The 13327-nt window shown below is 67.1% G+C and overlaps 1 protein-coding gene across 6 annotated transcripts in view; it reads right to left on the reverse strand.

The window, feature by feature from the left end:
* PRKCZ (protein kinase C zeta) overlaps nucleotides 1-13327 on the reverse strand; it is an 82666-nt gene that overhangs the window by 20094 nt on the left and 49245 nt on the right. For 5 of the 6 annotated variants that reach the window (XM_070076674.2, XM_070076675.2, XM_070076677.2 and 2 more), the window contains 2 exon segments: nucleotides 7107-7192; nucleotides 1366-1497 (listed from right to left, as the gene is read on the reverse strand). In XM_070076674.2, the coding sequence (XP_069932775.1) occupies nucleotides 1366-1497; nucleotides 7107-7192 (218 nt within the window). 6 annotated transcript variants of the gene reach the window in all.

Raw genomic sequence — 13327 nt, forward strand, 5'->3', positions numbered from 1 at the left:
CTTCCTGTCCCACAAGGGGGCGCCTTCCCCCTCTGCATACAGCGCACGCAGGGGAGCCACCCTCCCAGGTGGAGCCCACCATGGACCGTGGCCAGGACGCCAGCCGGGCGCAGAGGGCTGAACATCCAGGCCAGGTGCCCGTCCTGTGGCTCTAGACACAGGCTGGTCAGCAGGTCACCAACGGCCTCTTCAAACCCCAACCTGCAGGGAAGGCGCAGGGGGTGCCTTGAGCCCAGGCCAGTCTCCAGCTACCCACAGGGCCCCAGGCGGGGTCCTCGGGCTTCCCGAGGGAAGGGTGCAGACCTGACTGTGCCTCTGCAGCTCTCAGAGCTGCGTCAAGCGGGTGGGGTGAGCCCCTCGCTCGCCTGTCCACCCCCCAGCCACTCTGGCTTCCCGTCCACCCCCCAGCCTTCCCCACTCCCCTGTCCACCCTCCCAGCCTTCCCCACTCCCCTGTCCACCCCCCAGCCTCCCCCACTCCCCTGTCCACCCCCCAGCCTCTCCCGCTCCCTTGTCCACCCCTCAACCTCCCCCGCTCCCCTGTCCACCCCCCAGCCTTCCCCACTCCCCGTCCACCCCCCAGCCTCCCCCGCTCCCCTGTCTACCCTCCCAGCCTTCCCTGCTTGCCTGTCCACCCCTGCAGCCTCTCTGGCTCCCCCGTCCACCCCTCAGCCTCCCCCGCTCCCCTGTCCACCCCCCAGCCTCTCGCTCCCCTGTCCACCCCCCAGCCTCCCCCGCTCCCCTGTCCACCCCCCAGCCTCTCTCGCTCCCCTGTCCACCCCCCAGCCTCCCCTGCTCCCCTGTCCACCCCCCAGCCTCTCTCGCTCCCCTGTCCACCCCCCAGCCTCTCGCTCCCCTGTCCACCCCCCAGCCTCTCTCGCTCCCCTGTCCACCCCCCAGCCTCCCCCGCTCCCCTGTCCACCCCCCAGCCTCTCTCGCTCCCCTGTCCACCCCCCAGCCTCTCACTCCCCTGTCCACCCCCCAGCCTCTCTCGCTCCCCTGTCCACCCCCCAGCCTCTCTCGCTCCCCTGTCCACCCCCCCAGCCTCCCCCGCTCCCCTCCCACCCCCCAGCCTCCCCAGCTCCCCTGTCCACCCCCCAGCCTCCCCCGCTCCCCTGTCCACCCCCCAGCCTCTCTCGCTCCCCTGTCCACCCCAGAATTGCACAGGGTTCTGGAGCCTCTCAAGTGCACGGGGGAGGGGCACTCAGGGTCCTGTCCCAGATGCTGCCTGGGGTCCTCAGTGCCCGGGTGCCCCTCCTCATGCCTGGCCAGTAGCGAGGACGGTGCCGCGACCCCTCTGGACAGGGCAGAGGCCCAGGCTCGTGCGATGAGCTCCGACGAGGGCGGGGCCTGCGGCCCGACTCACCATATGCCTCCTGCAGGTCAGCGGGACGAGGCCGTGGCAACGCTTATGCACCAGCAGTTTGCAGTTGATGCACCTGTAGCCCTGCCTTGCGAGACCCCATATCCTTTCGCTGCACTGGCCACAGTACGCTCTCTGTGGGTGAGAACAGCAGACAGAGCTGTCAGCCAGGGCCTGCTCCCCGAGACGCTCCGGGCTCCCGAGATGGAGCCGCCGGCCAGGCGAGAGGCCAGCTGCCTCCTCAAGGGCCCCAAGCAGAGGCCTGGCCCCTCTCTGCGAGGCCCACCGGACAGTGGTGCCCAGGCCAGGGGCTGAGCGCCTGCTGGGCTGGGCCTAGTTGGGGGGGAAGCCCCCTGCAGACCCCACCGGAGGAGAACCTTGGAGAAAACCTGCTTGGCTGGTGCCGGCCCACAGGGCGGCTTGCGAGGTCTCAGCGCCACTTCACGGCCTTTCTCTGTTCCACTAAACAACTGGAAATGAGTCACTGGCTTCTTTCCTGATGTTTCCATGAATTTTTTAAATTTTACAAAAGGCACAGAACCAAGGTCTCCTAGCCAGGGCAGGCGTCCGTTACCTGTGTCCAAAGCCACTGTCAGGGTCACAGGCACACTGCACGCGTCCGCGGGGCCTGGTCTCCCACCATCATGGTTATAGGCAACTGCACGCGTCCGCGGGGCCTGGTCTCCCACCGTCACGGTCACAGGCACACTGCACGCGTCCGCGGGGCCTGGTCTCCCACTCCCACTGTCACGGTCATGGTCACGGTCACACTGCACGCGTCCGCGGGGCCTGGTCTCCCACCGTCACGGTCACAGGCACACTGCACGCGTCCGCGGGGCCTGGTCTCCCACCGTCACGGTCACAGGCTCACTGCATGCGTCCGCGGGGCCTGGTCTCCCACCATCATGGTTATAGGCAACTGCACGCGTCCGCGGGGCCTGGTCTCTCACCGTCACGGTCACAGGCATACTGCATGCGTCCGCGGGGCCTGGTCTCCCACCGTCACGGTCACAGGCACACTGCACGCGTCCGCGGGGCCTGGTCTCCCACCATCATGGTTATAGGCAACTGCACGCGTCCGCGGGGCCTGGTCTCTCACCGTCACGGTCACAGGCACACTGCATGCGTCCGCGGGGCCTGGTCTCCCACCGTCACGGTCACAGGCACACTGCACGCGTCCGCGGGGCCTGGTCTCCCACCGTCACGGTCATGGTCACAGGCACACTGCATGCGTCTGCGGGGCCTGGTCTCCCACTGTCACGGTCACGGTCACACTGCACGCGTCCGCGGGGCCTGGTCTCCCACCGTCACGGTCACAGGCACACTGCACGCGTCCGCGGGGCCTGGTCTCCCACCATCATGGTCACGGTCACAGGCTCACTGCATGCGTCCGCGGGGCCTGGTCTCCTTCCTGTTTTTCCATTTAGAACTCCCGTCAGCACTTTACCAACTCTTTCTAGTGGGCTGAGTTGAGAGTGAGAGGAACACAGCCGGGCCCGTGCAGTGTGCGCTGAGCTCGTCTCAGAGGCTGTGGGCGCACCTGCCCCGCCCAGCCGCGTGCACGGTCAGGGTGGTGGGCCCTGCACCCAGGACTGTGCTCTGCCCGGCAGGAGCCCAGGGAAACGCTGACACGCACACAACTCTGCTTTTAACTCCGGTAGGAGGGCAGAAAGATGGGCCCTCCCACAGCTCCTGTGTTGCCATGGCACCGCTGTCACAAGGGAATGGACCCAGGTCTGGGACGTCTGGGGGTGGCTGGAGGTGTAGCGGGGGTTGGGGGGCTCCACCCGAGCTTCGGTTGTGGTCACCCTGGCTGCACACTGGCACTGAGATCTGCCCGTCCACGGCCACTGTCCCCTGCAGCAGCCGCCCTGGCTTCGACACCGCGCCAGCTGACGCGCTGGCCTCCCCCAGGCCACCGCCCTGGGTCCTCATCTGCATGCTAAGAACACGTAGGGCCAGTGCACAGCCACCAGGCGCTGCGCTCCCATCCCCCAGGCTAACAGGGACTCTGCTGGGGAGCTGCTGCCTGGGGCCAGGCCACAGGGACCTGAGGCTACCACACCTGTGCCACAGCCCTGGTTTCTGGTCTACCTTGGAGCTGTCAGCAGCTCAGGAAATGTGCCGTTACATCAAACAGCTTAGGTTCACGTGGACGGAGACCGACGTGGTGGCCGAACCTTACGTCTGCTCCCTGCTGCACTGCAGGTCTTAAACACAGTCCACTTTCGGGGCTGGCGCTGTGGCTCACTTGGTTAATTGTCCACCTGCGGCGCCGGCATCCCTTAGGCACCGGATTCTGTCCCGGTTGCCCCTCTTCCAGGCCAGCTCTCTGCTGTGGCCCGGGAGGGCAGTGGAGGATGGCCCAAGTGCTTGGGCCCTGCACCCCATGGGAGACCAGGAGAAGCACCTGGCTCCTGGCTCTGGATCAGCACAGCGCCGGCCATCACAGCCATGTGGGGGGTGAGCCAACGGAAGGAAGACCTTTCTCTCTGTCTCTCTCACTGTCTATAACTCTACCTATCAAAAAAACAAAACAAAACAAAACAAAAAACAAAAACAAAAAAAACCAAAAAACACAGTCCACTTCCAGCCGCTTCCTGGGCTCCTGCTCAGGACGCCCCGTTTCCCACGCTGCTGGTTCTGCGGTGCTCTCGCCTACGGAGGGAGATGGCTGAGCTCTCTGTGGCTCCGGTCGTAAACCTGCCCAGACATCTCCTCTACAAACACCGGCCCCGCCACTGAGGCGCGGTCCTGAGCCACGCAGGCTGCAGTTCCAGCCAGCAGCGCCGCCACGGCTAAGGTTCGGGGGCGGGGGGGAGGACGCTAGCCTCAGGAAGGGACGCCCGCCGGACCTGCTGGCGGCACCGAGCTGCTCCCCACACTCGCCGTCTCCGGGGCCTGCTCGAGCGAGGGGTCTTCCCACCCAGGCTTCGTAACACCCGACTTCGTGCCACTCCACGTCCCCAGCCCGAGGAGCCACCCTGGCCGCCCTGCCTCAGCTGTCACTCCAGGTGTCTGCCACATCTTCCCGGGTGTGCTTTGCAGAAACCAGAGACGTTCCACCGGCCGCTGACCCTGACGCCGCACAGAGCCTGGGCCCCCACCCCCGAGGCGGTGGGGGGGTCCTGCCCCTCTGTGGGAAATGGGTTCCCGGCCGGGCCTGACAGGCCTCCCTGTCACCCCGTCCAGGGCACCCTTTACTGGGGAGGGAGCAGCCCCCCTCTTCCCCAGAAATGTGCTGTCTCCCCTTCAATCGTCACAGCTGCACCTGTTCCTTCTAGAAGAATCTAAGGGGCGTCAGTGAGCTGAGGCAGGCAGGGAGCTCTGGGCCCCAGCAGTGGCACCCACTCACTCGCGGTGTCCTGGGGTCACCCACAGACTGTGGGGCGCGGTCTCCTCGGTGGGTGACTCTCCCCTTTAGGTCCTGCCAAGTCCTAGTGCCCCTTTCAACTGAGAGGCAGCTGGGCTGACAGCCCTGTAATGACTGAGTGACGGTGCCCAGGGCAGCCTGGAGGCCGGGCCAGAGAGCCTCACGGGCAGCAGAGAGAACGCAGAGCCCAGGGACAACGAGGAGGGAGCTGGCGTGCTGGGGTCTCGGCCCAGCCACCTGCGGCCACGCACTGAGGGGGCCGGGGCGGGCGGGGGCAGGCGGAATGGCCCCGCGCTCTCGGTGCTGGCCTGTCCGGTGAGGACGTGGGCCTCACCTGGACCGGTCGGGGAGCCGGCTGTAAACGCCGGGCTGTGGCCGCCTGGCGTGGTGATGTTTGCCGAGCGTGGCGTGGACGGGCAGGAAGGGAGGCGCTCGCCAGGCAGCAGCAATCGCCCCAGCGGCCGGCAGCAGGAACAGGCCGTGAGCAAAGGCCCGAGAGTCCTGTCGGTGACCTCATGTCAGATCTGACCGAGGCCAGAGCAGGGCCGGCGCCCGGGTTCACAGCGAGAAGCCAGCCGGTCCCAGAGTGGCTGGTGTCTTCTGAGCACACGCGCGTGCTAGGGGACGGGCGCGGCCCCGCCCCACTTGGCTCCTCCCACGGTGACACCTGCGGCTCTCCCACCATCCACACCTGGCTCGCGGGCTCCTGTTGAATCCTGGGGAACAGGCCCTGGCCCCGAGTCTCCACTGCGGCCCCCAGCTCTCTCTTCCTACCATCACTGAGTCCAACGAAGGACAACTGGTGCCTGGCAGTGCTCACCGTGTGCTCGCCATGGCAGGCACGGGGCTGAATGGTGCCCTCCCTGGGGACACGTCTGCCCAGGACCTAGGGGTGGGCTCCTCCTGTCCCTGCAGGTGCCAAGGGTTGAAGCGAGGACACACCGGGCGAGGTGGGCCCTGTCCAGTGACCGATCCTGGTGAGCCCAGGGACACATACACACTGACCGCTGGTGAGGACAAGGCAGGAGTAGGCCCAGGGCCAAGCAGCAGCAGACGGTGGGGCAGGCGAAGGAGGGGCGTTTGGAGGAGCCCTGGGCAAGGGGCTTTGTCCCAGCAGGCCGATCCGGGAGGGCAGTTTCTGCACTGCGACCCTCACCATGGCCACCTCCAGAGGCCACACTCCCCTGACCACTAGGCCTCCCACCTCCTATCAGTGCACAGCTGAGACCCCCTGGGCGCCCAGTCTCAGCCCCCGGGACCCCCAGACTGCTGGTGCCCTCTGTGCCTCCCGCATCCTGCTCCAGCACCTCTATGTTAACGTAAGACCAGACACCTCCTCCGGGAAGTCTGCTGGGCTCTGCTCAGCACCGACTTACCTTCCTGAGTGCTGCTCTCCCCACGCCCCTCACACGGGAGCCCGGCCTCCCACCTCCCCACATCAGCTCCGGGGGCGGGGGGGAGTGAGAGCGGTGCGAGCCACGTTCTCGCCACGATAGGCCCGGGACACGGCTCATACTCAGAGCCGCCCAGTGGTCCAGAGGAGGCTCCGTGACGACTTGGGACCGCGTGACAGGCACGAGTGGGAGGGGCCGCCCGACGTGGCTCTCGGACCACAACTCCCACCCAGCTGCCTCAGGCCTCCCACGTCTGCTCCGTCGTCTTCACTTGGGGGGGGCTGAGGCAGAGGGGGTGGCACCTTGATGAGGAGGTGACAGCTGGCACTCGAACCAGCAATGGAGCTGCCTCCACCCCCCACGGAGCAGAGGCTGCCAGTGCGGCCACGTTGGCACAGTGTGGCACAGGAGCCAGGGGCTCACTGGGCAGTTCCGTGGTCCACGAGGGCTGATGGGGACCCTCGCAGGGTCCTGCTGCAGGGACAGGTCCACACGCTTCCGTGTACCCCCTCCACGCCAGGGGCCACCAAGGCAGCTGGCTCCACACCGCGGCACAGAACCACAGCCACGTCGTTGTTCCCAGAGCACAGGCAAAGGCACCAAGAGCCCAGGGGAGGCGGCGTGCGTGCTCGGGAACGCGCGGGACGGGCGGCCGTGGGAGGACAGAGGCTGAGGAGGACGGGGGCCGGCGCCTCCAGGGCTCATGGGAGACCCCGTGTGCAGCTAAGAACACGCTGGCAGGCGCCACGTGTCCAGCACCCTAGTCCCTCCCCCCACACAAGCAGGCTGGGCCCAGGTGGAGGATTAGGACACCCGGGCAGCAGGGGACGCCGGGATGCACATGGCACTGGTCGGGGGAAGCCCCCGGGGGCTCCCGCGTGTCTGGAAGGAGCCCACAGCCCTGGGCAGGCAGCGCTGTCCCCTTCCCCGGGGGCGGGGGGAGCCCACAGAGGCGGGGCCCCGGGCTGGGCACTCACCCTGTTAAAGCGCTTGGCTTGGAAGAGATGGCCGTTGGCACGGTACAGCTTCCTCCATCTTCTGGCTCCGCGGCGGTAGATGGATTCTGGGAAGGGAGTGAGGAAGGGGTAAGGAGACAACATCGCAGCCCCAGCGGGCCCTGCCGGGGACAGGCCACGCCCCCTCGGGCGAGGGGAGCGGGAGCTGAAGTGACAGGACCGGGCAGGGGGCTCTCTCCTCCTCACACGACTCTCCTGTCGTCTCAGCCACGGTGAGCAGGCACGGACCCACGCGAGGCCGGCGGCCCCCGCCTCCCTTTCTGCCCTCACTCCTTCCCTCGGGACAAACCAGGCCCTTTCTCCCGGAGGGCTGAGGCGTCGGAGCGGGGAGCCCGGCCCGGGGCCCTCGGCCAGCCTGAAGCCACCGGCCGCATCGCCACAACTCACCCGGGGCCGGGAGGCGCCAGGCCTCAGGGCTCCCGGCCAGGGCTCCCGCGGCCCTGGCAGATCTCGGGGCAGGACGACCAGGCCGTCGGAGCACCCATGGTCACACTCGCGGTCAGCAGCGCGGGCTCCCCGAAACCGCCCGAGCGGGACCCGGGCTGAACCGCGGGCGCGCCCGGCGGCCCCACGGCGCTGACACGGACCCAGGCAACACCAGACTTCGGAAGCGCGGTGCACAATGGTGCGCTTTGTGCTTTCATAAAAGGCGACTTTCATGAGCCCGGTGGAGGTGCCGGGAACACACTGGAATGGAAACTCTAACGGAACGTCTTTACAGCAGGCGAATCACCAGCGCCTGGAACCTGCTGCCGTCGGGCAGGGCGGCTGCAGAACCTGCTCCTCTCCTCGCACCCAGCCCTGCTGGCACCGGCTGCCGCGGCCCTGCACGTGGCTTGGGGTTTGGCAGAGGCCCGGGCGTCACCAGGGTCCCAAGGCTCCCCACCACGGACAGGCCACCCCGGCTGCAGCGGGGCCGGGGCCAGCCCTCCCCCCCCAGCAACAGGAGCGGCAGCAACCCTGGTCCGAATGCCCCTCGGCTCTGAGGGCACCCGTGAGCCCCACGTGGCTCAGCCCAGCGGTCCCTGCCTCCATGGCTCTGGTCCTGACTGTCCCTCAGCCTTCACAACACCCCCAAGACCCCCATCCCGGAGTAGAAAGGGCAAAGGGCACGGAGGGACTGGGACAGGGAGAAACGCAGCCCCGGGGGGCCACACCGGGACCCAGGGCCATGTCCAAGCCTGAAAGCCGCCCCCGGGGGTGGGTGCTGTGGTGCCGCTGACTGACAGCCGCCTGGGAGCCCACATCCCATCAGGAGCGCGGGGGCTGAATCCCGACCCTGCCTCCAACCAGCTTCCTGCCAATGCACCCCAGGAGGCAGCGGATGATGGTTCAAGTACCTGGGTCCCTGCCACCCCCTTGGGAGCCTGGATGGAGCTCCTGGCTCCTGGCTCTTGCCTGGCCCAGCCCCTGCTGTTGGCGGCCACTTGGGAAGTGACCCAGCAGGTGGAAGATCTCATTCTGTGTCTCTTTCTTTCTCTGTTGGGCTCTCTTTCAAACAAATAAAAACAATAAACAACCAAAAAATAAAACGAGATGCACCTGCCTGATGTCCTTCAAGTTGGTCACAGTGCAGCCAGCGGGGTCCCCGCGCCTGGCCCCGGGGCTGCACCTGGGAAGGGGCCTGGGAACGAAGCTCAGCGAGGCCGTGGGGGGGGGTCCTGACGCCACAGACTGGCGCCCCTGCACCCGCAGTCAGGCACTTGCAACCCGGGGGCCGCACCCTGAGCACACGTCCCTTCAGACAGAAGCGGCCAGAGCTCAGCGGGAAGGGCGGGGTGGTAACCACACAGACACACACAGCACAAGCCAGGAAGGGGCCAGGGAGACCCGAGCACCCGCCAGCAGGAGACACCCACACACGGCCGAGAAAGGCCCAGTGGCTCAGGACCCTGATGGACATCTGTCAACCTGGAGTGGAACGGTGAGAACAAGGCACCTCCCAGAGGACAGATGGACGCCTGGGGGACAGCACAAGGCCATGCCCGCAGCCCCAGGCTGCCGAGGAGGGGCGCCCTGGGAACCTGGCTCATCTGTGGAGGGAACAGTGGCTCAGTCGTGTCCCCCAGCTTCTGTGCCCTGAAACCAAAGGGGCCCAGGGAACATTCTAGAACATTTGAAGATCCCGCGGCCCACAGAGAAGATGGACAAACAGCCAATGTGGTGTCCGAGGGAGCACTGTCCACCACGTGGCCTGCGTCCAGCCACAGGCAGCTCAGGGGGCCTCCCGACGTCCACAGGCAAATCCTGGGGTCCTGTAAGCCAGTGCCCCCGTCAGGGAGCTAAACAGCAAGCAAAATCAGCGGCGCATCACTTCAGGCCTGGCAATCAGGAACCCGCTCCGGCAGAGGAGCAGCCTACGCCGCGTTCAGGACGGCGGGGGGGGGGGGGGGGGGGCTCTGGTCTGGGTCAGGTCCCAGCCCTGCTTGATGGCGGCGAAGGCCTCCGTCGTGGCGCGCTGCTTCGTGTCTTTGGGTAATTTATTTTCATTTCATTCGAAAGGCAAAGAGACAGAGGGGCTCATGCACGCACGGGGTCGCTCCCAGGCGCCTGCAGCAGCTGGGGCTGGGCCAGGCTGAAGCCGGGAGGTGGGACGTCACCCAGGGACCCAGATGCGTCAGCAGGCAGCCGGGAGCCCAGCCCGGGCCCTCTGACGGGGTGGTGGGCGTCTCGGGTCAAACCTCAGCCCCCAGCTTTCTTCTTTGATAACTGACTCTCACAGCAGCTTTAGGTCTCAGGTTTGTGCTAAAACAGGAAAGGGAACACAGGCCCACACTGCTGCCGTCAGCTGCCACTCACACCGGCCGATGTCGCTGCGGCTGACCGTGCGTCCCGGGGAGAGCACCCGGGCACTGGCAGGATGTCCCCCACCCCCGTCGGGCCCGCCTGGTGCCCCTCACACTGGGCCTGGCCGTGGCCTCCTCCGCCCGCTCTGACCCGAGCACCTCCTTGAAAAGTCCACACCACACCATGCTGCCACCAAGATTCTACGGCTCCCTCGGCACGCTGCAGGCACAGAGCCCCACGGCTCCCTGGGCCCTGGGTCGCGAGGACGGGAGGGGTGCATACCGAGCACTGCCCCACCCTGCAGGCCGAGGGGACCCAGACTGGGGGGATGACGGCCTGTTCCTGGGCGGCAGAGACCGGGCCACCTGCATGGTCACCTCGCTCCTCTCCAGGCAGGAGACTTGGAGAAGCTCGGCTTCCCCTGTGGGGCAGATGCTGCGTGCTGGCGGCTGGGCAGCCAGGGCCTTACACTGGCTGGGGCACGCGCAGGGCTGGGTCAGGGAGGGGGGGGAGGCTAGGTCAGGGAGGGGGGGGAGGCTGGGTCAGGGAGGAGGGGGAGGCTGGGTCAGGGAGGGGGGGGAGGCTGGGTCAGGGAGGAGGGGGAGGCTGGGTCAGGGAGGAGGGGGAGGCTGGGTCAGGGAGGAGGAGGAGGCTGAGTCAGGGAGGAGGAGGCGGGGTTAGGGAGGAGGGGGAGGCTGGGTCAGGGAGGAGGGGGAGGCTGGGTCAGGGAGGAGGAGGCTGGGTTAGGGAGGGGGAGGCTGGGTCAGGGAGGAGGGGGAGGCTGGGTCAGGGAGGAGGGGGAGGCTGGGTCAGGGAGGAGGAGGCTGGGTTAGGGAGGGGGAGGCTGGGTCAGGGAGAAGGGGGAGGCTGGGTCAGGGAGGAGGGGGAGGCTGGGTCAGGGAGGAGGGGGAGGCTGGGTCAGGGAGGAGGAGGCTGGGTTAGGGAGGGGGAGGCTGGGTCAGGGAGGAGGGGGAGGCTGGGTCAGGGAGGAGGAGGCTGGGTTAGGGAGGGGGAGGCTGGGTCAGGGAGGAGGGGGAGGCTGGGTCAGGGAGGTGGAGGCGGGGTCAGGGAGGTGGAGGCAGGGTTAGGTGGAGGCGGGGTTAGGGAGGAGGAGGCGGAGCTAGGGAGGAGGAGGCTGGTTAGGGAGGAGGGGGAGGCTGGGTCTGGGAGGAGGGGGAGGCTGGGTTAGGGAGGAGGAGGAGGCGGGGTTAGGGAGGAGGAGGCGGGGTTAGGGAGGTGGAGGTGGGGTTAGGGAGGTGGAGGCTGGGTTAGGGAGGAGGAGGCTGGGTTAGGGAGGAGGAGGCTGGGTTAGGGAGGAGGAGGCTGGGTTAGGGAGGAGGAGGCGGGGTTAGGGAGGAGGAAGCTGGGTTAGGGAGGAGGAGGCGGGGTTAGGGAGGAGGAAGCTGGGTTAGGGAGGTGGAGGCGGGGTTAGGGAGGAGGAAGCTGGGTTAGGGAGGAGGAAGCTGGGTCAGGGAGGAGGAGGCTGGGTTGGGAGGAGGAGGCTGGGTTAGGGAGGAGGAGGCTGGGTTAGGGAGGTGGAGGCGGGGTTAGGGAGGAAGAGGCTGGGTTAGGGAGGTGGAGGCGGGGTTAGGGAGGTGGAGGCGGGGCTAGGGAGGAGGAGGCTGGTTAGGGAGGAGGAAGCTGGGTCAGGGAGGAGGGGGAGGCTGGGTCTGGGAGGTGGAGGCTGGGTCAGGGAGGTGGAGGAGGCGGGGTTAGGGAGGAGGAGGCGGGGTTAGGGAGGTGGAGGCGGGGTTAGGAGGTGGAGGCTGGTTAGGGAGGAGGAGGCTGGGTTCAGCCTGACAGCCTGGCGCTGCCATCAGGAGGGCGTGGGCTGCTCCTCCTTTTCTTCCCTAACTCCCACAACCCCCAGGAGCTCTCTGCCTGCCTTTGAATTTCTATAATTAGGCTGGGCGCAGGCATGCTAACGAGCTGGTTTCCATGGCGACGCGGCACTCTGACAAGCGAATAAAACACATTTTCAAAAACTCAGCTCTGCAACAGGCTGTGAACAAACCATGGCAGCCCCAGATCCGGAAGCAAGCGTGGGGCGGGGCCGCCAGGTCCCCTGCAGCAGGGCACGACCCTGCCACAACGCGGGCCCAGCACCGGAAAAGGGCGCAGGTTGGCCGTGGAGCCCCATGGGGTCCACACGGGTCAGCCCGCAAGGCCAGCCCCTAGGACACCTGACCCCCTTTGGCAGTCAGAGGACGGGGGGCCCTCAGGCCCAGGGCGCCCACAGAGGGGCAGCTGCCGCCTCTCAGCTGGGTTCCCCCCTCCCACCACTGATGTCCACCAGACTCTAGGCCCTGGGAGGGCGGGGCCTGCCCGTCTCCTGCCGGTTTCCTGCAGGCAGCTCACACCAGCTCACACTGAGCACACCTGACACAAAACCCTCGGTGAGGAACCGACGCCTGGGTGTGGGGGCGTGGGGCACTCTCAGGCGGCCACCCCCAGGGAATGGGCCAGGGTTGCAGCGGCTGACCGCAGGGCAGGGCTCAGCTCTCAACTGGCCACGCGTCCCACCAGAGGCTCCCAGACCACATGCACTGTCCCCCCGACCTCTAGCCACTGCCGTCGGGGGCTCAGGAGGGTCACCCCATTTGCCTGGCTCAGCCTGCTGGCCTGCCCCTTCAACCCCGGGCACACCTGATGCCCAGCACTCGCTCGGGGCTCCCGGGGGCTCAGTGAACGGGATCTGGGTTATTCCCTCCACCCCGGGCCACTCCAGCCACTGGTGCTGTCCCAGGTGCTGGGGCAGCGACAGGGACCTGGGTGGGGGATGGAGCCCCCCAGCAGGGACCCAAGGGGCAGAAGGGGGGAGCAAACGTGACACCTCAGCGGCGCCCTGGCAGGGGCCTGCAGCTCTGCCCACGCCGGCCACGCCAGCGCCGCAGGCCGGAGGAGGAGCAGCCCGGGTGGGGGCAGGGCTGCGTCGTTTCCAAGGCAGCTGTTCAGGGCTTTCTGAAGGCGCTTGAGAGAGAACACGTGATAGAACACCCGACCAACCTGGAAGGGACGGAGGGAGAAGGAAGGACGGGCTAGGGAAACGTGACGGAGTCGAAGTGTGGCGCGGCGGCCAGCTCCGCACGAGAACCGACTGACGGCTCTGCCCCAGCGGGGGAGAACAGACTTCTGCCGAGTCCGGAGCACGGCCCAGAGACGCGCACGGCACACCCGGGCTGTGGGGTGCACAGCTCTGCAGCAGGGATTCTACCGCTTCAGAGAAGAACTCCCTAACACAAGCTGCACTGCTGGTGCCCTGTGCTGTAGAATTCAGCCTGACTCAGCGGCTGTGCCTGAAGGCCAGGCTTTCGCCTTGTCACCATCGCCCAGCAGCACAGGGAATCGCTGCCTGTAACCTCTCACAGCATCTAGTCGTCACTAGAATCATCACG

The sequence above is a fragment of the Oryctolagus cuniculus genome, chromosome 7 (assembly GCF_051225735.1).
Source record: "Oryctolagus cuniculus isolate XC-2025 breed Fujian yellow rabbit chromosome 7, ASM5122573v1, whole genome shotgun sequence".
In the NCBI taxonomy this organism is placed as follows: Eukaryota; Metazoa; Chordata; class Mammalia; order Lagomorpha; family Leporidae; genus Oryctolagus; species Oryctolagus cuniculus.